The sequence below is a fragment of the Electrophorus electricus genome, chromosome 18 (genome assembly GCF_041902795.1).
Source record: "Electrophorus electricus isolate QZ-2024a chromosome 18, ASM4190279v1, whole genome shotgun sequence".
Classification (NCBI taxonomy): domain Eukaryota; kingdom Metazoa; phylum Chordata; class Actinopteri; order Gymnotiformes; family Gymnotidae; genus Electrophorus; species Electrophorus electricus.
This window is the reverse complement of record NC_137514.1, coordinates 18,999,665-19,022,633: the sequence shown is the minus strand read 5'-3', so window position 1 is coordinate 19,022,633 and position 22,969 is coordinate 18,999,665. Positions and strand designations below refer to the sequence as shown.

General features: G+C 40.9%; 2 protein-coding genes across 5 annotated transcripts; both read left to right on the top strand.

The window, feature by feature from the left end:
* The first annotated feature begins 7,732 nt into the window (after positions 1 to 7,732).
* Positions 7,733 to 14,438, top strand: tuba8l2 (tubulin, alpha 8 like 2). Its single transcript, XM_027012958.3, has 4 exons — positions 7,733 to 7,889; positions 11,982 to 12,204; positions 12,664 to 12,812; positions 13,154 to 14,438. Exons 1-4 carry the CDS (start codon positions 7,887 to 7,889, stop codon positions 14,126 to 14,128), a joined length of 1,350 nt encoding a protein of 449 aa, XP_026868759.1. The 5' UTR covers positions 7,733 to 7,886; the 3' UTR covers positions 14,129 to 14,438.
* Positions 14,439 to 14,841: 403 nt separating this feature from the next.
* On the top strand, positions 14,842 to 21,738 carry stk16 (serine/threonine kinase 16). Of its 4 annotated transcripts, none has more exons than XM_027012954.3 (8): positions 14,842 to 14,956; positions 15,950 to 16,084; positions 16,772 to 16,991; positions 17,954 to 18,087; positions 19,081 to 19,201; positions 19,457 to 19,552; positions 19,677 to 19,798; positions 20,057 to 21,738. In XM_027012954.3, the coding sequence occupies exons 2-8, from the start codon at positions 15,999 to 16,001 to the stop codon at positions 20,196 to 20,198; spliced, it is 921 nt and encodes a 306-aa protein (XP_026868755.2). In that variant the 5' UTR covers positions 14,842 to 14,956; positions 15,950 to 15,998; the 3' UTR covers positions 20,199 to 21,738. The 4 variants fall into 4 exon arrangements, with proteins under 4 accessions (XP_026868755.2, XP_026868756.2, XP_026868754.2 ...); XM_027012955.2 differs by having other exon boundaries at positions 14,897 to 14,956; positions 15,947 to 16,084; XM_027012953.3 differs by lacking the exon at positions 14,842 to 14,956 and adding an exon at positions 15,022 to 15,580.
* The last annotated feature ends 1,231 nt before the right edge of the window (positions 21,739 to 22,969 follow it).

The window sequence follows — 22,969 nt, the reverse complement described above, 5'->3', positions numbered from 1 at the left end:
AATGCCTCCACTATGTTGGCACTCTGAACCCTAAGCTTGTTTCATGTTTTCAACAAAGCACTACAACACTGTCTATAAGGTAGTGTCATGAATTTAAACATTAAATATATGATATATGTTAAATATAGGATATATGATTAAATATATGACTCATTCTGGCATCTGAGATGATTCTTTGTTTGGAGAGTACCCTTGGTTTTGGTAAGATGGATGTAGGTGCCAAGGTTCTCTTGTGTTTGCTCGGTATGTATTTGGTGGTAGACAAATTAGTTAATTTCAGCTCATGGGCATGAAAACAGATTGTTAGTGTGTTTTCATCATCTGTGGCTTTATAGCGCTCTTGAAGCATTGCTGTCTCATTGGCCATATGCTTTGTTTGTGAGTTTTCTTCACTTTGGCTCACAGAGTTCTACTTTACAGCAATCTCATATGCTTGCTACTGATTACAACCAATCCTTTTCTAAGCATGAAAGCTTAGGCTGAACACTGTTGAATATAATTTGATGATAAACATCTTACGTCATTCTCACTGTATTTAAGTCTGTAGAGTTCATACATCCTTGAAATATTGTGTTGACTCAAGGTATTGCCTTTCTGTTCTGGTACAACAGGTATGTGACTCGACAACAGGAGAAGAACCGATGTGCCTTAACCTGCTCTTTCTGAATTTTTGGCATGCTTCACCCTTGCATCTGGTTTTGGCAAACAACCCATATGCTTTTCCTTCATGTGTGTTTGTGGATGATGGTTTCTAACTGATGTCAAGTATGCCCAAATAAAAAAGAACATACTTACAGATTTTCATTTTATCACCCTCTATGTTGAGTTAGTATGCTTTCTTTGTGGTTCATCACAGGTTTGTCTAGCTTTTGCTGCACAGTCTGCAGTTATGGTTATATAGTCACGTTTCCTGTCTGAAATCAACTGGAACGACTGTGTAAAGTATTTCTTTGCACATTTGTATTTACATGGTACAGTTCTCCAAATTTTCATTTGTTTGACTGTAACCTTTTTTATTTGCATAGTTGATCATGTTGTTTACCCTGCTGAATAAGCTTCTTGTGGCTAAATGTTTTCCATGTTGATGGATTGTTCATTTTTTTCTCCTATTATCCTATTCTATTCTGCTCCTCAATTTGTGAACTTGCAGGTGTGGCCCCTGGCCCCGCTGTTCTGGCTGCAAGCTCCACAGGTGTGGCCCCTGGTATGTCAGATAAGACCCATGGCCACACTGCCCCTCTTTCTGTTGTCTCTACCTCGTCATCAGCCTGGAGAAAAAGAAGACATATTTTACCATTCTTACATAAATGTAACAATCTATCCCACATCTCAAAGCTCTATCAAACATCTCATAAAAGTATATTATGATGTACAGGTATTTAAATAGGCATGCAGTTAATTCAGAAAAGAACAAAAATGTATTATTTGTGGAAGAAGCTTGATACATATGTAAAGGCTAGCAGGAGTGTGTACATTAAGATGAGACTAGTGTAATTGCATTATGTGATTTTCACTATCAATATTTGATATATCATTTTCTCATTCAACTCCAAGTCACCTGCTCTCCCTGACCTGAACAAAAACATTTGACAGATTTTTTTTTTTTTTTTTTTTTTTAACTTTCTCTCCCTTTCTCTCTTTACCCTGAATGAACCAGCATGGACAAGAAAGAAATATCATTAGGAAAACAATTAGTAATGTTAAATATTATAATCCTTGTGAATTAAATCAATACAAGCGTGTTCTTGAGATATATACAGAGAATGTTGTCGTCCAATATAAATTCAAATCTGATGGAATTTTGGAAACATAAGTGCATTGATAGCAGATTCTGGCATAGTCATTACAGAGAACCACATTCCGATCTGGTTTACAACCTGAGGGTTCAAAGGGGAGAGGTGGAGCATTGCCAGATGGCAAATGGCCTCTCACCAAATCATAAAAAAAAAAACCATTTAATTCTGTTAATGTGAATGGCAGACAGGATGGCACTGGAATGATCCTGTTGATTATAGACTGACAGTCCCCATGGAGAGGGAGGGGGATAATAAGAAAACAACAAATCTTTAATCCAGCAGAAGAAAACTCTACTACAATAATTATTAGGATTAGGATTACTGTTTGCTCTTCAAAGAAACCTCCTTATCTGGTTTTTGGCAATAAATGAAGTAAAAAGTAGTAAAATGAGTAGTAAAAAGTGTAGTACAATTAGATTCTCTTAGATTAAAAAATGAAAAAAAAAATCGCTCATATAACTTTTGTTGACTAGAACATGAACACTCGTCTGTTTACCACTAGATGGCAGTAGGCCATACGGCAGAAGTAGAGTAGAAGAGGTTTGACATTCATAGTCGGCAGCAGCGAGCACCCTTTGTAAATCTTAAAATCTTAATATTATGTAACATAAGATATTTTATCATTTCACTCATTGTAACCATACGTGCGATTTACACACATAGGCATGTCAGGAATTGTTCATGTCAAGACGGGGTGGTTCCATAGAATCACGTGCTTTCTCTTTTCATTGGTAAATCAGTGGAGGGGTTGGTGCATCACGCATCTGCCTTGGATGACACAGGAAATACAGCAAAATCTATGCACTTTCTTCAAAAAGAAAACAGCAACCAGCATTGACCAGTGAATAATGTTTGCAGTTAGTAAAACTGAAAATCTGTATTTATAATCTTAGGGGATTGTATTAATATTTATTTGATTTGATTTGATTTTTTTTACATTTATTTAAAGGTAACTATAAAATGTTAAAGGTTTAGCTGCATTGTCAGGACGAGAACTGCTAAGATAATTTAGTGATATATTATTGCTAGCAGTGTGGCTAAAGCAACATTACATCTGTGCATTTAAACCACATAAAGGCTCAGAATAAGCCCTGAAAATAGTTCTGGCTTTCAAAATATGACTAAAGACATGTCCACCCATTATGTTTTACTGCCTCCAACCAAAACAGTCTAGAACTGGAGCTGTTAGGCAGGAACTCCCTCCATTAGTGGAAGAAGTGACAAGCCATCTCAGATAATTCTGGATACAAGTAAACGTCAGCTTTCGCCTCTCTGGCATTTCCCACCAATACAAAGGGCTCCACTCTTATTTCTCCCTCACCTGGCTGACTTTGTCATCCTGCACTCAACCTGCTGTATAGCCAGTGATTAGATAATCCATAACATAATTCTTAGCATGCATCTGGAGATTGTAAAAGAGCTCATGACCTGAGAGATCTTGAAAACTTAAAGCACGTTTTAAACAGCAGGATGTAATCTGTGAAGGAAATACTGCTATGGAAGCACTGTCACTCTTCACCCAGCACTTTCCACTTTGGGTTCTACATGAATGTGGTTTTACAACCTTATGCAGCCATTTGTTTTTTATGAGCAGTCTTCGACCTGATGCATCATAATGAGTCTGACAGTTACCTCAAATCTTTGAATCTCAGCATTGCTGGTAGACACACAGAGCTGCAGGCAAGAACACACCCCACCTACAGAATTCCAAGCAAGTCAATGCACCTCATCAAGGGCAGTCATGTCAGTGCACGCCCTCTCTCTCGTCACAAAAAAAATAATAAAAAATCTCTCTCTTTTACTCCCCCCACCCCTAGTGAAACAGATATACTCAGCCTCTTTTCAAAAAGGCACCACCACACTCACATCCCTTCATGAAGAAAATACAGGCTGTGCAAGAGTTTTGGCAATGCAGCCAAAGGAGACCTGACACTTGCCAGGCTGGAAACTAGGAAGTGAAGTGATGACAAAAGTGCTTAACAAACTAATTAAATTGTATAGCATGTACATTCTATTCTTATGTTTCTCTTTCTTTTTGTTTGCACGTTCTTCACCCATGGCAGCAGAGAGTTGGTAGGTAGTGTATTTCACAATCTTTCAGATGTTCAAGGGTTTGTAGAAAATGTGAACATATGTAGGTAAGAACTGAACAATTGGTTTTAAAATGTCATGGAGAAACTGGGATATAATTGCTTAGGCAAGAACAAGCAAGTACAAAAAGATGTCCAGGATTGTTTTCCTTATGAATTTTAGAGAGAAGATTCTGTCTAGAAGCTAGAGCAAGGATTATTTTACAATAAGATTCCATGCAGAATTTGGGAGGTGTCCTATTGAAATGTTATGATTAATAGTGGACTGAATGGAGCACTGCCTATAAAAACCTGTACCAGAAAGCTGCATAATTGCTTCCTTCTTATAAAGGTTTTTTTTTTTTCCTCTCTAAATTACAACAGTTCCACCCTTATCACATGGCTTAAAGTTTTGCTGAACTGTTAAAACGACGTTCTCAGAACAAAACTGTCAACTGACAAAACTTTACCGAATAAATCTCTCTTTTTGCAAAAACATAAACAATATTCACCTATTTAGACAGTTTTTAAATCTGATTCAGCCTTTTTGCAAAACTCTAAAGACATTCTTACTGTCAAAACAACATTCTGCACTGTGGTGGAAAACACTACTTGTGATTTTTGAGTTTTCAGTGTGCAGGACACAGAGGTCTGCTGTAAATGTCTGTCAAAGTATTCATATGTATATGTACTTTCACAAATGTAAAGGCTATTTATGCATATTCAGTTCATATACTCTATAGAGTGAAACACAATTAGAAGGACAATGTTTGTTTATTTATGTATTTATTTTTGCATGAACAGTACTGCAACGCACATGCTATAATACATAGTATATGCCATAATACATAGATAACCAAAACCAAAAAGGCTTGTAACTCCTACATAAAAACTAAGGTGCACTTTGTCTCCTATTTGGGTCTGTCCACAAAGTCTAATTGACATCACGGGGGATGTCTTCTCTGGCCAGGCAGCTGGGGAAGTGCCATCTGGAGTGATGTATCCACCCCAGCATACTCCCTCATCAATGTCACCACAAGCTTGCTCCATCACCTCGAGAAGGGGTATTCAGTTCTGTAAGTTTAGTAATGTGTTATAGAGGATAGGTCTACTTACCTATTCTCATTTTGAAATGTCTGGGTTATACTTGCTTCAGTTTAGTGGCTCAGATTAGGCTAGGCTCATGCTGGACCACATGGTCAACCCATGCTGGACCACATAGTCAACCAAAGTGGCCCAGATCTCATCTGTGATGGATGCTTGTCCTCTTCCTCTTTGTCCACTATTGGCCTCCATTGCTGTGCAAACAAATATACGTAACCTGTGGCCTCTCTATAGGGTTCAGTCTCTGATTAATCAGAAGTGTTTTCATCTGTGAGGACTGGGTTCTTGATTAATTGGTATATGGATTTGGCATTTGCACAGTAGTGTTTTCCAAAACAAACATAGGGTTTGCAGAAGTAGGATGGCAGTAATGCCAGTGGGAGCATGCCCCAGGTTGATGAACCAACCCCTGCTGTGAGGGGGCAGTGTGAGGACCCATGATGAGGGACATGGGCATGGGTTTGATGGAAAGGCCAACTGTGTGCAGAGGGACATGTAGACAGTGTCATGCACATTTACAATATGAGGGAAATATTCTTCCACCTTCAAAGAAATTTACATCCATAGCAACTTATTATTATATCTGAATACAACTTGTGCAACTCAGAGTTAAGGGTCTTGCTCAGGGGCCCACAGGTGGCAACTTGGCAGTGGTGGGGCTTGAACTAGCAACCTTCTGATTACTAATCAATTACCTTAAACACTGAACTATCACAGCCCCAGTAAATCTGGGGACAAGCACAGGAGACACTTCCTGGAGGTGAAGGTAAAATGTGTATGGAAAAAGTGAAAAAAACAATTATCAATATGCAAGTAAGTGTAGATTTACTGTCCAGTTACACATCTTAGCATATACACTGTATAGTTTCTTAATCAGCACATATGTACAGACATAATGTATGCTGTTTCAATAAACTCATTTTGGTCTTTTTTCACTGTGTATATAGAGAATGTTAGAATCGCAGTGCATGGAGAGGCCCCATTCTTTACTGCAATTAAATTGTTATTCTAACATATCTAACATAACATAACTGGGTTTAATCTCACAATGAAAAGAAGAGTTCACAAAAAAGAAGAAGTTCACAATGAAAAGAAGAGTGCATTCACCAACAGCTATAGGGTTCACCAGCACCATGTTACATTAGGGCCATACAACAGTTCTGGACATTCTCTGGGATGTTTCACATAGAATTGAGTATAAGGTCCTGAGCAGGCAGAGCATCCTGTCAGTATAATTTGGGACACCATTTCACTGCGAGTTATACTGTGTATGACTATGTATGTGACGAATAAACCAAACTTGACAATATGAGCTTTCGCCTTGGAGTAAATAACCACCATTTCCTGAATGTTTGACTTCCACTGTCCTCTCCATTCCTGACCTTGATTAAAGCTCTTTTCTCAGCATGGTGTTGGAAAATTTATGAATGAAACCCAGACAATGGACTCAATGTTGTGATGACATGAGTGGATTCTTTTGATGGCTGGATTTGGCAGATTCTTTCCCTGTTGCCTAGCAAGGGAGAACACTGGCCCACAGGCATGATACTGAGGCTGAAATAATTAATTCAAAATTTTAACTGTGGAGAATTTTTCTTTTGGTAGATTAAGTTTTGTGGTTGGTTTGATGAAATTTATGTTAATAACTTCTCTTTTGCAGGTATTATTAATAATAATAATTATATATATATATATATATATATATATATATATATATATATATATATATATATATATATATATATATATATATATAGTGCTTCAAATTCCCATGTGTCCAAGAAGACTTGGTTGAGTTATATTTAGAGAAGTCATTGTGTCATGACCAGGTTTGTAGTACCCTGGCCATTCTTATTGTCTTAAACACCAACTTAAATTCATTAGCGGTAGGTAAATTCAATCCTGTCTCACCCTTCCAGTTGGAGGTCATATCTTTCATCCCGTCACTCCTAATTAGATCTTAGAAAAAAAAAATCTACTTGCTGAGTCAATGGTGTATAAACTCGTTGCCTCTAGATGGCGCTTAAATACAATAATGAGTACAGGTCATTTGCTCCATTTGCTCAGTAGTCTCTTCAGTAGATTCTTTCGTTGGATTCTGCACATGTAAATGGAAGAAAAAGGATAATTAAGTACAAGTATATTAAACCTTTTAATTCTTATTTAACACTGTAGACATGTGTGACTAAATTAACTTATTTTGCAGCTAACTCCAACTAAATTAACTTATTTTGTAGCTAACTCCGACTTGAAATTCTAATAATAGAGCCAGAACGCTCATATTCTAAATGCTACCAATAATCGTATATAACGAGTAATAATCAGCAGAAAGCATTTCTGCTTTCTCTCTATTATTAGTCATTATATACATTCATATATATGCTACATTCCAATGTGTGTGCCTCGTCCACTTCATTTAGACCTCAGAGGCGACTTTTCCAGACGTGGGACGTTTTTAGAAATACGAGGAGCTGAGCAGAATGTGTGTTCGGTAAATGTACCGTAAATAATCAATAAACAAAAGACACGAGTGTGCCCACCGTTTAATATTCGTTGAAAGTGAAAATAAAAACAGTTCTCTTAACAAATATGCTTACTATATAGTTACTATTTTATGTATTTTTGCCCATATTAAAATTTACTGGAATACGCCCAACCCAAAATGGCTTAGTTTAGTCATGACCTTTCTTGAATTTAGACTTAAATCTCATTATCTTGAAATTATGGTGGCGCGTAAAGTATCTTGCTCCTCCTCCACAAACGGGGGGGGGGGGCCTCCTCCCGGTAGTTCAAGTATAAAATATAACAGCCAGTGGCATATGTGACTGACTCACTCACACCCCATTGTAGGTACGCAGTGAGAGGGCAAATCTTCTTCAAGTTCGCTTCCTCGTGGAAAGACAAACATAAAAGCAAAATGGTGAGTAAAAACTTTCAAATATGAAAACTTTTTGTACATGATTACATTTTGCCTAAAATAAAAGTTATGAAGTAGGGTATTTCAGTTAGAATGTCCCTTTTCTATTTAAAGCGCGTGGGAATGTCAAGCATTTTCATGTTGACTACTAAATGTATAAATACTACAGCATGCGTTTTGTTTACCGTATGTAAATGATTATCACATCTGGTATCAATTTAATGCGTGTAATCCAGCGAAATCTCAGATGACTATTTTTATAAGGAGTAAAATGTCTACAGAAAAGTTACGTTGACATTGTGGCGCAACCCATAGCCAACTACGCCTCCCAGATCGAGGCAGGTCTTGCACAACGCGTGGCGTGTTCCTCGGCTTACAGCGCAGTTCCACGTATTTAAGAACTCGTGCAATCCAGCAGCCGTAGAACTGCCGAATTTCTCAGCGGAAATGTCGACGCGGCTAGGCGTCCATTTAGAACGTTCCATTATTGCAGGGGGGACTCTTGGGAACATTACATATGTAAACGTGAAATGTAAATATTAATGTATTTCGATATAAAGTTGTTGACATGCCTGCGCAGATGTAAGTATGTGTTCAAAATGCTACAGCACAACTTTTCTTTCAGAAGTTTCAGGCAGTGTGATTATAGGTTGCGTTTGTTAGCTTTGTAGGTTCCTGTTGTGCGCTCCTGGACCTTAAGGCCGTACGCGCTTGCAATGCGTACGTGCCAGCGTGTGGGGTTAAAAAAATATTATATTTCAAAAGATTTTAAGCGAATAACTCCACGAACTATCCCATTACCCTGCTCTAACATGATGTTACAGCATTGCACGCAGCGTAGACCAGTTCAAAATCCCCCACATAACAGTTTGTAATGTGTGTAGTATTTACAGAGTGTTTTTACAGAGACAGTACAGGTTGTTACCATATGTAGGTAGGGCTGTTTGAAAGGCAAATATTTAACTACTATCTCAAGGCTCATATTCTCAAACAGATGTCTCTTTTTTCATACCGTCATGCAGTGAAGAAAGCTGCTTCTTAGAAGTCACAGGGATGCTGAAGCTCGTTTTTTGTTTGTTTTTTGTTATTTGTTTGTTTTTTATTGTTATTTTGCACCTGAGCCTTCACAGAACCAAATACTTATGTTCAAAGTAGAGACTCTTAATTTATCAGAAATAGCTCTTGTGAGTTTCAGTAACATTGTCTGGGATAATGTATGTTAAAGGATTTTAAATTATTACTCATTACCTTTAAGGCAATGCATGGTGTAACTCCTGTGTATTTAGGTCAGATCCTTCATCTTTGTATCCCTCCACTTATGTCATTTGGCACAGAGCTATTAGCTGTTTGCAAATTTAGGTTTCTTCTGGGGGTGGTAGACCCTTTTGCTCTGTGGCTCCTAAAGTTTGGAATTCTCTGACTCCAAACTTTGTGGCTGCTCATCCATTTCTTCAGAACTGAACTGAAAACACATCTCTTTGCTTTGCACTACTCACCTGTCCTTACCTCCTAGCTGTTTTATGTCAAATCCATGTTTGGTTTTGATAACCTTCCTTCTTTGTTGTTCTTTCTAAGTGTGTCTTGTTTTGTCTTTGTTATACTGCATCAACTAACCCCTGCCTTTGGTATTGTTGTTTTTGGTATTATTTTTGCACTTTATTTTTCGTTTGGTTTGTTATTCTGGTGTTCTGTGAAGTGACTTTGAGCACTGGAAAGGCACTATATAATAAAATATTATTATTATTATTATTATTATTATTATTATTGTTATAAAGTTATCAAGATCTCTTCTTATGGGGTGATAAACTAATGACAGGTCCTCTGTAAAGCTGTGGAACATTCAGAGAAGAAAGCAGGTTTGTAATATCTTAACCCCCCATGGTAAAATAAATCATTAACCACCTGTAGTTTTTACCACATCAATAAGGTAAAGTCCTCTTATACTGAACAGTACCATAGACAATATTTCTATATATGCATAGCAGTAAGCACATAAATCTTGAACCTGAAAAAATGTGACTAGTCCACAGGGATATAGATTCACATGGATGCTTAACATTGGTGCAATTGTCACTGCAGAAGATTGGTGTATTCTTGGGATGGTGTGTAATCCACGGCCAATCGGAAATAAGAGCGGGGGGGGGGGTTAAACATGGACAAGGACAACGGCCATGACGTGTCCTTATTTGCTGACCCCTTATTGCAGTATGACTCTAGGGGGTTGTGAACAAACATATCCCACAAGTGGGAAGCAAATTGTCATTGTGGGCTGTAAATCTCCCAGTCATGGGGTGTAAGTCTCCCAGTCAGGGGGTGTCAGTGAAGGGGCTATTGAGAGAATGCTCAATATCTTTTGATGTGCTGAAATTCAGTAACTTGTTAAACAGGGGGGGTGTGTGTGGGTGGGTGGGTGTGTGTGTGTGTATTCGAGACTGAGTGAGAATAAGGCATTAGTGAGTTGACTCCTGGGCTTAGAAGGGCGGGGTTTGTTTGGACGTGCTACTAGGGAAAGGGAGCAGTTATAGGGGCCCATAAATAGCTGCCTTAGTCTTCTGACCAGGCTGCCATGCCCAAACTAGGCATCACCATGTGCCTCAGTCATCACTTTCTCTAATGACAGACTGCTGGCAGCCATGGAGGGGGTTTAAAAAATAGTGAGCCGGCCAGTGGGAAGGGGACAATTTGGGTGAGAAGAGAAGCTGACAAAGAAACATACGAATGTGATGCTGGATTTTTTTTTTTTTCTGGGAGAGACACTCTTGCCACGATTAAACAGGCCACGTCCCCAAAGGGCCGACACAGATTCCGGTGCAGAGCTCAGACTATGACGTGCCGGAACGCTCAATAGCCTCTTTTCCAACTAGCCTGCGTGGCACATGCGTGTTTATGTGCACACGTTCACATCTTCACGGCATGTGAATCAGATGCTGGTAGAATGCAAACACATGGGACATACAGGTTTGCTGTGTTTAAAGGCAAATTTAAGGTCAGACTCTCAGATGAAGTGGAAGAAGTCCTCACACACTTCACCAGGCTTTAGAACAAACGTTTCTAGTACTGTAATTCAAATATAAACACAGAACCATTATAAACTCCATAATCAGCATTTCCTTTATGCTTTTTTATTTTTTTATTTTATTTTTTTTTTACAATTTTTATTATATAGGTAACAATATTTAGCCTATTATGTACATGCATTAAGAACTAACCTCTATTTTGCAAAAGCAAGACTTTTCAGGGAAGAAGAAAAGAGAAGTCTCCTCCTGCCTGTAGTTCCTTGCTGCCTCTCACTCCCTTGCTGCGTTTCTCAGGAGCACGCCATGGATTGCTAGCCAGGGCGTGGGTTCAGTGCATTTGCACAACCGCCTGTGGGAACCTCCATCAGCACTCTGGCCTCACAGCCTTGTGTAGGCTTGCTTGAGGCCAGGACACAGAGAGGGAGAGTGTTAAAGTGGAAATTTTCTCTTCACCTCCCACCCCCACCCCAGCCCTTTTTGGAATTTATCTCTTTACATGTTCCCCTGTGAAGAACATTTTAACATTTGAGACACACAAAAAGTTAAACATGGATGTGGGTGTGGGTTATGTACACAGGCAAAATGGTAGTCACTAGCAGATCAGTCTGGAAATGTGACACTCTTGAGATCACCTGGCAAGACCTTTCAGCAGCATTCTTTTTTGAAGCGATCATCTGTGACATGCTGTTTTATCTGTAAATTATCTGTAAGTGTTGTGGCATAGTAAGGAACTATATTGAAATGAAGAACAAAAGCTCACGGTGCAGTGGTGGCCAAACTAGTTAGAAGGGTGTGCATGCACCCTGGCCTCTCTTCATCTAACCTGTCACCTGTGTGTGTCAGTCATGCCTGCTCATGGCATGTTTTTACAACTTGTCTATTGAGAGCCAGTTTTGTTCACTTCTGCCCCCTGGTGATGAAAATAAAAAGCTGCTGGAAAAGCACAAAACACCCTGGTTAAATTCCATTTGAACTGGACAATGACCATTTGTTTAGCCCCACTTAAACAATGACCATCTTACAACTGCAGCCATATTTGCCCTTTTGCTAATCAATACGTCACTTGCCCTTCCTGTAGCGTGAATGTATCTCAGTCCATGTGGGCCAAGCTGGTGTTCAGATGGGTAACACGTGCTGGGAGCTGTACTGTCTGGAGCACGGCATCCAGCCAGACGGGCAGATGCCCAGCCAGAAGCCTATTGGTGGCCACGACGACTCGTTCACCACGTTCTTCAGTGAGACAGGTGCGGGCAAATATGTCCCGCGTGCGATCTTCGTAGACCTAGAGCCCACGGTCATTGGTAAGTCAAACCTTGTCTTGACCTGGAAAATATTTAAAGAACAGAAATTTAAACGTATGCTCTGTTTTCGCCAAACAGATGACGCTGTACCTCATTTTTGGGAGACAAATGGAGTTATACATGCATAGATGTATGCAGTGGCATACATATATCTTGTGTGTGTGTGTGTGTGTGTGTGTGTGTAAAATTTGTTGCCATGCTGACCAGGTGTTGGCCTATTTGATGACGTATTAAGATCAACTACCAAATTCTGTAAATGTAAAATGAACAGTATATGTGTCAGAGAGTGCTCTGACTCCATTGGTACTGTGGTCAGAATTTGGCTATTGATGAGGAAGTAGAAAATGGCTACATAAAGCAACAGAAGAACTAAAGTGTCTGTATGGTGTTCCTAACATACTGACTTCATTAAAGCGATGTGGGAGAGTACACTCGCATAACCCTGCCCTCATGTTTCAGATGAGGTGCGCACTGGTACCTACCGCCAGCTCTTCCACCCAGAACAGCTAATCTCAGGAAAGGAAGACGCAGCCAATAACTACGCCCGAGGCCACTACACCATCGGCAAGGAGATCATTGACTCTGTCCTTGACCGCATCCGCAAACTAGTAAGACAATAGAAGGCATTTGCTACAAGGGAATACTTCTAAAAGATGCTTAATAGCAATGAATGACAGAGGTTAATTATTGTTGTGCAAGTGAGGTTATGATACTTGATCCAGCCTTTAATTTATCTATGTTCCAATGTTAGTCATGCTAACAATTTAAAAAAAAAAAGTTTAATGAGTGTTATTCTGATTCTGTGTCCACAAAAAAACTAAGAACTTTGAAAAATCTGATTGGGATTATTTTAATAAAGCAGAGATCAAGTCATGTATAAGGTGTCTTCAGCATGGTTGAATAATTGGAGAAAGTGAATAGCATTACAGATGTCCCCTTTTCTATGCAGGCTGACCAGTGCACAGGGCTACAGGGCTTCCTGGTCTTCCACAGCTTTGGTGGTGGCACAGGCTCAGGTTTCACCTCCCTCCTGATGGAGCGTCTCTCCGTTGACTTTGGCAAGAAGTCCAAGCTCGAGTTCGCCATCTACCCAGCGCCACAGGTCTCCACAGCTGTGGTGGAGCCCTACAACTCCATCCTGACCACACACACCACCCTGGAGCACTCTGACTGTGCCTTCATGGTAGATAACGAAGCTATCTATGACATCTGCCGTCGCAACTTGGACATTGAGCGGCCTTCCTACACTAACCTCAACAGGCTCATTAGCCAGATCGTGTCCTCCATCACGGCCTCACTGCGCTTCGATGGTGCACTCAACGTTGACCTGACAGAATTCCAGACCAATCTGGTGCCGTACCCACGCATCCACTTCCCTCTCGCCACATACGCACCCGTCATCTCTGCCGAGAAGGCCTATCATGAGCAGCTGTCCGTGGCTGAGATCACCAATTCCTGCTTCGAGCCCAGCAACCAGATGGTGAAGTGTGACCCACGCCATGGCAAGTACATGGCCTGCTGCCTGCTCTATCGTGGTGACGTCGTGCCGAAGGATGTCAACGTGGCCATCGCCGCCATCAAGACCAAGAGGAGCATCCAGTTTGTGGACTGGTGCCCTACTGGTTTCAAGGTGGGCATTAACTACCAGCCCCCAACCGTGGTTCCAGGTGGAGACCTAGCCAAGGTGCAAAGGGCTGTGTGCATGCTGAGCAACACGACGGCTATTGCAGAAGCCTGGGCCCGCCTGGATCACAAGTTTGACCTAATGTACGCCAAGCGTGCCTTCGTACACTGGTATGTGGGCGAGGGTATGGAGGAAGGTGAGTTCTCCGAGGCAAGAGAGGACATGGCGGCCCTGGAGAAAGACTACGAGGAGGTGGGCATCGACTCCTTCGAGGAAGAGGAAGAGGGTGAGGAGTACTAAGGAAGATGAGCAGTGCCTGGACAACGTCTGAGCCTATTACAATATATAAATTCTGGAAGACCAGTGCTTACACATTAAGCTATGAACCATCATCTCTTCCTGTCATTATTATCAAAAGAAGCACAAGGTGCAAGCTTTCAGCATCATCATAATACCTGAATGATGAGGATATTTCCTTATCTAATTATTTTATTTCCTGAATGTTGGTTGTTTGTCATTAGGACTGACTGCTTTTAATTTAATTTTTTTTTTTTTTCACCAAGTGTGCAAATAGCTGTCATATTGAAATAAAGCTTTTAATTCCATTTAACTGCTGGTTCGCATGCTCAATACATATTAAAGCATGTTGTTATTCCTATTTTGCTCTAAAACATTCAGTCCTAATTGTGTTGTAGTACATCATCGGCATTGCTATTATATACTAATTAAAAAAAAAAAGATCAAAGGAAAACAGCGAACAGAGGTGAGGACCTTATTCACTTATTCAAGGTAATTCAACGTGCAAGGTAATGAGGATAACTGATTTCTCAATGACGGGTTGCTATGACTAGGTCAAAAATTTATTTAAAGCGGTAGGAAAGTGAACTGTGCAAACAGCTGCTGGTAAAGGATTTTATTAGTAGTATTATTAGTTTCCGATGTTCATGTCTGATCCATTTTTTATAACGATGTATGGATGGATGCAACCTGCGAAAAGATATCAAATTAATGCTGGAAATTGTTGGGTTAACCGAGAGTGTTGTCTGTGCGTCAAATTACGTCGATGGTGGTCACGGAAGTATTTCTCTGGAGAACAAGAACGGAGGACGTCGAACTCCCGCTGTAAAGGTAAATTATCTACATTTTTGGGTTACCGCGCTTATACGAAAACACAGAGAACAAAGATGAGCAGTTATTAATGTCAAAAACAAGCCCAAAGGCTCTTTGTATTATAAACAGAATATAGCTAAATTGTATGGTCAATTTAATACGCCCCGAACGACTTGTTGAGACAGCCTACGGAATTAAACTGGGTGCCACGCTAGCTAAGAGTAGCTAGCTAGCGTTTGGGGAAAATACAGAAGTGGCGTAATCATAAACGTCAGATTCAAGCTATAGTAGCTGACTGCGCCCTGTGGGTCACGAAGCGGTGCGTTATGCCTTGCATCACAATTGAGTTCATATCCAAGTCTCACGCAACACATTTGCGATTGCTGAGACTAACGTCGAAGACAACCGCAGCCAATCGGTAGCTGCTGCAACACAAGCTCGAGTTATTCTGCGACCTGTTCTGTCAGTCTAGGAGCACCAAGCCGGTGCACTGACTTGAATAATTTAGCTGGCTAGCTCTGTCTGAGTGGGGGATTTTTGTGGCTTCTTGGACCTAAGGTCAGGTTTCCGCATGTCATTTTACTGGGCAGGAGTGCCGTCACGTTTTCACGGACAGCCAGAACATTTGGTCGGCGTTAAAAGGTAGGCGTTTATATGTATTTATTCCAAGCACGTAGTTTTGCAGCGTCTCGATTTGAAAACAACTAGAACTAATCGACTAGCTAATATGATAACTAATGTGGAAACCTCACGCAGTGTCGCAGACAGACAGGCAGCGGTTATTTATTGACTCCCGAAGTGAAATTCTGGTGCTAAAATCATCACAGAGTGAATATGAAGTGCTCCCAGACACATGGTATCTGTAAATTAATATGGTCATTCCATTAAAGCTTACTGAGCTGTTATTACTATGGGTGATGCTTCCGGGTATTTAACTGCATGTGCTACACGCGTTGGCGTCCTGATTTTCTATTTGCACGTGAGATGAACTCTGAAGCGTGTCTTCAGCAGGTCGGCTCTTCCGCCCCCGTTTGGTCAGGCGAGCGATGCTCCACCCAGGATGGGCCAGTCACTGTGCGTCTGCTCTCGCAGTGCCATCACCATAGACAGCAAAAGATACTACTTCATCCAGAAGCTCGATGAGGGGTAAGATTAGAGCACTTGTCTAAGGCGAGGCTTGGATGAAGGCGAGGCTTGGAGGGTCACTACACTGATGTAGTTTCCACTCACCAAGCTCATAATGCTGTGTTAAGTTTAATTAGTGGAGTCTGGTTACAGAACATTCCCAAACACTCAGTTACACAAGGTCTTAAGGAGTGGCCCAATATTAGGGCCAGGTGTGTTGAGTGTGCTTTCTGGCCAAACAGCAGGAGCTCCAGGAGTGGGCTTGACTTATGCTGCATTACCTGGCTTTTGTTTAGATGTCCTACACCAGGGCTCTGACGTTTTGTCCTACCTCATCGAAATGTCTTAGCCTAGCACACAGAGCACCTGCAGGTATTGTGTAGCAAGTACAGCTGTTATGTTCAGCAACTCTGGCATAAATCCAAATTGTACCTGGAGATCAAAGTAAACAGTAACACTATATTGGGTTCATTTAATGCACTTAAAGAAAAAAAGAGTTGCTATTGCAAATACAATAAATCTTTACAAAAATCCATAGTAATTATGATTCCTATGTCTAAAAACTGATATAGTGGTGATGCAGAATTCTTTGGTAGGACCGCTCAGTATATAGGATAAATTGTTAGAATCCAGGTGTCATAAGAACATCTGGCTGTTAACTCTTGAGAAGTGTGGTCCTTGATGCTGTACCCCCACCCCACAACTCAGAGGCTTCAGCTACGTCGACCTGGTGGAAGGCGCTCAGGACGGGCGCTTCTACGCACTGAAGCGCATCCTATGCCATGACAGCGAGGGGCGGCGTGAGGCCCAGGCCGAGGTGGAAATGCACCACCTCTTCCACCACCCGAACATCCTGAGCCTGAGCGGCCACGCCTTCGTAGAGCGCAATGGCAGGAACGAGGCTTGGCTCCTCCTCCCCTACGTCAGTGTAGGTTTAACTCCACCTGACCCAGCATGCTTTGTTGACGAGCCCTTATTTTAGCAATTACCTTTTATTCTTGAAGTATTTCTTAAATACTTTATATACATTTTAGATAAAAAAGGAAGGCTAAAAGATGGCTTACAAGAGTGTGAAGTTAGGCTGTGTAAGCCAGAATAGTCTCTGAGGTATCGACTTCAAATAGAGGTTCACAAATGTATAAGAGGAGAAATCCACACTCATGGATTGCATTCTTCAAGGTTTTTTTTTTTTTTTCCACTCTTCCTCATCCCTTCTTCATATTAACAGCAACTGGCAAACTCACCAAGAATTGACAGTTTTGCCAATAGTCATGATCAGGTCATCAGTTACATCTGTTGATGTTTTCCTGTTCTACTTCTCTAGTCTCCCTTCCACAAGGGTTGACATGATTGCTAGTTGCTTTTGTTAATATAGAAAATAAACCATTGAAGACTGCAACCCATGTGTGGATTTCACTTTTATAAATAATTGTTTTAGAGAAACACTGTATCCAATCAGAACTCACTACAGAAAGCTGCAGAACACAAGATGCTTAATGCTGAACAGTGAATTTAAACCAGTAAGTGTTATTAATAGAAATGCATCATTATTTTGGAGATTTGAATAAAATAAAATGTTACCCCCATGCTATTGGTAGCATTTCTGCTAGCCAAATGATTAGTTAATCTAAACTCTGCTAAATGAACAGTTCATCTAAACTATCCAAAATAAATTGTTCATCTAAACTGCTAACATAGCCCGTTGCATACTACACAACAGATGCAAAAGCTAGCCTTTCTGGGCTAACATTGTACTTGTGTGTTTTGGTGTTCCCCTTTCAGAAAGGAAGCGCGTAATTGCTTAAAGGCTATAGGCAATTCCCTTTTTGTGTCTTATGTGCACAGACTACTTGACATTTTCTCTGTGTGTTTTGACGCCTCCTCTTTCAGAAAGGAAGTCTGTGGTCCATTTTGGAGAAGCTGAGGGACAAGAGCAGTTTCATGCCAGAGGGACGCATCCTGCACATCTTTTGCGGCATTTGCGAGGGCCTCAAAGTGATTCATGATAGGGGTTACGCGCACAGGTACTGGCAGTGGAGCAAACCTTGCTCATTCCCGTAGTCTCTGTTCGAATGAGAGTATTTTGTTAAGAAGGGTCTGGTCTGAAATGGTTCCAGTATAAAACAGCAGCACAGTGGCTTGGTGATTAGCACGTTTGCCTCTCAGTGTTAGGTTCTCGGGTTTTTGTCCCGATCTGTTTGGAGTTTCCCCTGTTCTCCTCGTGTATTTCCTCTGGGGTCTCTTGTTTCTTTCCTCAGTCCCATAACATGGAGGTTAGGTAAAAATTGGCTATGCTAAAAATTGTCATAGTGAGAGTGTGTATGTGAATGACAGTATGCCTGTCTACCCAGTGATGGATGGTTTTCTGTCCTGGGTGGTGTTCTCTCTCCGCTTGCCACGCTTGTAGCAGTAACCCAGATGGCTGTTTCCAGTTGAGAGGACACTGTAAAATTAGATGCTGCTTTTCACCAGTGGGTTTACTGGATGTAAAAGCTGTGCGTTGATTATAAAGCATTATACAAGTGTAACAAATGAGAGGTGCTACATAGGTGTAATTTCATTCATCATTCATTCTTTCCTTTTTTCAGCGTGAACAGTTTGGAAATTGTCCATCATTATTTTGACCATAATAGTTTTTGTCAGAATGTGAATGCCCTGATTCATCAGAACATGGAACATCAGCCAGAATGTGAGAGATTACTCATGGCATGTCCAGTATGTGAATGGTTACAATGATTTGCACCCCCAACATGCAAAAAAAGCATCCAGAATGCTAATTTTAGCACGTGACTGATAGAATGCTTTGCATATCTCATCCTTCAGTGATGTCTTTGTTTGACGACAGTATGGCGAAAACAAATAAACATCATGCAAACTTAGCATGGGCCTGACAGTAGCTCCTTCCCCCTCAGACAAGCTGCAAAGCAGGTGTCTGAAAGTTCCAGCAAAAGTCTAAGATTCGGACCGTCTGGGCTGTGCAAGCTCGTTAATGGCAAAGCTCCACTCTGTGCCTTTAGGGACCTGAAGCCCACCAACGTGCTCCTGGAGGAGGATGACAGACCTCTCCTAATGGACTTGGGATCCATGAACAAGGCCCGGATCGAAGTGAGAGGATCGCGAGAGGCCATGACCATCCAGGTGAGAGGGTGGACCAGCCATGTCGCACCTGGGCTGACTTCTGGCAGCGTCGTGTTCTCTTCTTGGTCGTCCTCGTTGGCGCATTTTGCCTCACTCTCTTTCCCTAACTCACTTTCTCCCTCACATTATGTCCTTTTCTCCCCTCTCTCTCTCTCTCTCTCTCTCTGTCTCTCTCTCTCTCTGTCTCTCTCTCTGTCTCTCTCTCTCTCTGTCTCTCTCTCTCTCTCTCTCTCTCTCTCTCTCTCTCTCTCTCAGGACTGGGCGGCTCAGAGGTGCACCATCTCGTACCGAGCTCCAGAACTTTTCAGTGTGGAGAGCCACTGCATCATCGACGAAAAGACAGATATTTGGGTGAGTGGCTGAGACCTCACCTAAAAGTTACTGTTTCTCCATCTCTACCTCTTCATGACAGTACACGGCTGTTGTGTGTGGGTTTTGCCACTGGTGCATGTGCTCGTGTTGGTCCTGTGGCCAGTCATTAGGCTGTGTGCTGTACTCTATGATGATGCTGGAGGGGCCATACGATGTGGTGTTTCAGAAGGGGGACAGCGTGGCACTGGCTGTTCAGAACCCAGTGGCCATTCCTCAGCCATGCAGGTTAGCACCTCATCTTTTATAATCCCTTTTTGTTTTGTTTTGTTTTTTTTGTTTGCTTGCTTTTATATATATTTGTTTACCTTATTTAGTATATTTACTAAAGCTGTGCCACTTGCATACAACTACTCCCCCTCCCTTTGTTAATAAACATGTTTGCTAATGTGGAAGTATTGCTAACTGATAGTCCAGCAAGTAAGCAAAGTGAGGAATGGTTTGACTGCCAGTCCAGTCAGTCTGACTCAGCACCTCCTTGCACAGGTACTCTGAAGGGCTGCAGACCCTCCTCAGCTCCATCATGGTGACCAACCCTCAGGAACGTCCTGACATCAGCTGGGTCCTCGACCAGGTCAGGAACCTCCAGGGCACGGACGGCGGTGCTACGGACGCCAGCCGAGTATGACACTTCGGCCGGGAGGGAGTGTCTGCCTGGCTCCTTCCTTTCCTCATGAAAACTCCTTGTCTGGACTATGCACCCCGTTGCTCTTGGGTTCTTCTGCTTAAGCTAGACCTGGCCTCTCACGAGCATCTGCTTTTACCTCATTGAGTTCATGGATAATATAGGGCACGTGCGCATACACACACAAAATCATGTGAATGTGCATATCAATCTTCATACATATCAGTCAGAAACAGCCATGTTTTGATTTTAATCAAACTAGGAGATCTCATGCGGGATAGACTGGCACATAAAAGCAGGATCATGTGTTGGACAGTATGCACACAATCTCAATCATTTAGTCATGAAAACCTCTACTTTGTGTCCATTGCTAACTTCAGTATTGTCACAGTGACTGCCCATATACCATAGCATATATAACAATTTGCTGTACATATAAAGGGGGACAAAAAGTAATTCCTTTGATTCATGGAGAGCGCTGGATAGAAGTGGAAGAGTGCAATTGGAACTCAAGTTGGAGAACATATAGGTAAAAGTCCACTTTGTCTTCATTTTGAGATGGAATATGTCCTTAAAAGCAGTTCTTTGAACAAAACCTGCTTAGACACATGCTGAGCGAGCAACGATTGACCAGCTATTCAAGCTCGGACACTATTCATAAATGGGATAATTTATTAAATGGCAAAAGGAGATGAATGTGAATGAAATATCAGCATAATTTCAGTGCATCAACCAGCAGGGACACAGTTATAAGTTTTGATATGAGCAGTGAGATGTCATGGTTCCCTAGCAGTTCCTGATCCTGTAGCCTAGTCCATGTACCTGTAATGCAGCTAGCATGCACTGTACTCTGGCTCACAGCTGAATTTCAGTATGCATGGAGGCTGACATTCACTCTGTAGCCCTGATGAACACTTTTAAAGTTTAGTAGTGTCATGTCATGATTTGTAACCCAATATTTTGAAACGCTACATGTTTGAAGGAACCCTGTAATGACTAAAGGGTACTAAAGGGTCAAATGCAGTAAAATGTAAATGTTTTTCTTTTGTTTGTATTTTATTTATTTTATTAATGAATGCTTAGTAGGGCATCGCAACCACTTTCCTGTAGAACACATCTCTGGTCATCTGTGATCATTAAGACAGAATTAACCTGAGAGTTCATTTTGCCTTAATTCTGACTTGATTCATCTTTGTCTGAGGGAACTGACTTCAAGCATTCAGTACATAGGCTGCGTTTAGTTTAAGTTGTTAATTTTGAACAATTAGCAGGCTTATTTTTTATTGTACTATTATTCTTTTTTGGCATTGAGACGAATGGCAGTAATGTTGGTGTAATTTAAGGGCGCTTTCTATAGTGACTCTCGTGTGGTCTTAATGCTTAGCGTGCTGAGAACAAAATTCTTTAATTTTCTAAATTCTTTAATTTTAAAATATTTAATTGCATGTGTTATAGCAGAGCATCATGTCTCATTATGTTTTTCTTAGAGTTTTGCCTTAAGGCCTCTTTTTATTTTAAGTTGATTAAAAATAATTTAACTATAGCATGAGCTGTCTTATTTTTGTTGGGAAATGAATTTAATTGGAACCAAGAGAAAGTTCCATACTTTAATCTGGGCTTGACATTTTGTTCAGTTCTCTAGCTGTTAGATGACCTAGTTACATGTCCTAAAATTATTTCTACTGTATATGAAAGAGATTTTTGCTGCTATATATCTTTATTTAAGGGGGTTAAGAAGCATTACTTTTGGATCAGAAAAATGCTGCATAGGTGCTGACCAGCAGTGGGCGCTGTGTGCTCAGTGAAGTAATGACTGCAGTAAGATACGACCTGCTTTTAGGTGTCTCTCCAGAAGAGGTCAAAATACAGACACAGAGGGAAAATCCCCAAAACCACTTGGAATATCTGCTGTGCTTACATATGTGTATTGTAAAAGGTATGAAATTACCTATAGCTTTAAAAATGCAGTAAAGTTATACAAATTATGGTCCCTCTGTTACTAATCAATAGATGGGTGAGTGGAGTGATATTCCTGGGGTTGAGCACCTGTAGCTTCCCAGGTGAAACAGGTAGATCTAGGTGCTAACATCAATGTCATGGGTTTAATTCCCAAGGCATTAAAGGTACTGTTATACTGATTAATACATACTGTATAAGAGTGTTCAAAGTGCTGTAAATCAGAGGTGCCCAAGTCTGGTCCTGGTCCTACTACCCTGAAGAGTTTAAGGCCACTCCTAATCTCCCACTGGTTCTAATGTTAAGATGCCACTGGCGGACTTGATTGACTGGATCAGGTGTGTTTGATTAGGGTTGGTAGGGTTAGATTAGGTGTCCCTGTGGTAGAGTAATGAAGTATAAGAAGTCAGCTATGGGGACTTGAGACTCATGAACTCATAAAACAGCTCTGGAGACAATGTAATTGGAAATGTATAAGACCCTGACTAGGAAATACAACATACAAATAAAATTGTTAAAAAGTAAAAAAAAAAAAAAAAGACATGGTCTTGGATATATAATAATGTTTGCATTCTTCATTTTGATGCTGTTAAACTGGATTGTTTTCTTTGTGCTATTTATACTGTTTCTAAACATTTCTATTTAGCTGACACTTTTATCCACAGCGACTTACAATTATGGCTGAGTAAAACTTGAGCAATTGAAGGTTAAGGGCCTTGCTCAGGGGCCCAACACTGGCAACTTGGTGGTCGTGGGGCTTGAACCAGCAACTTTCTAATTACAAGTGAAGTACCCTAAGCACTGCCCAAAAGAAAGCA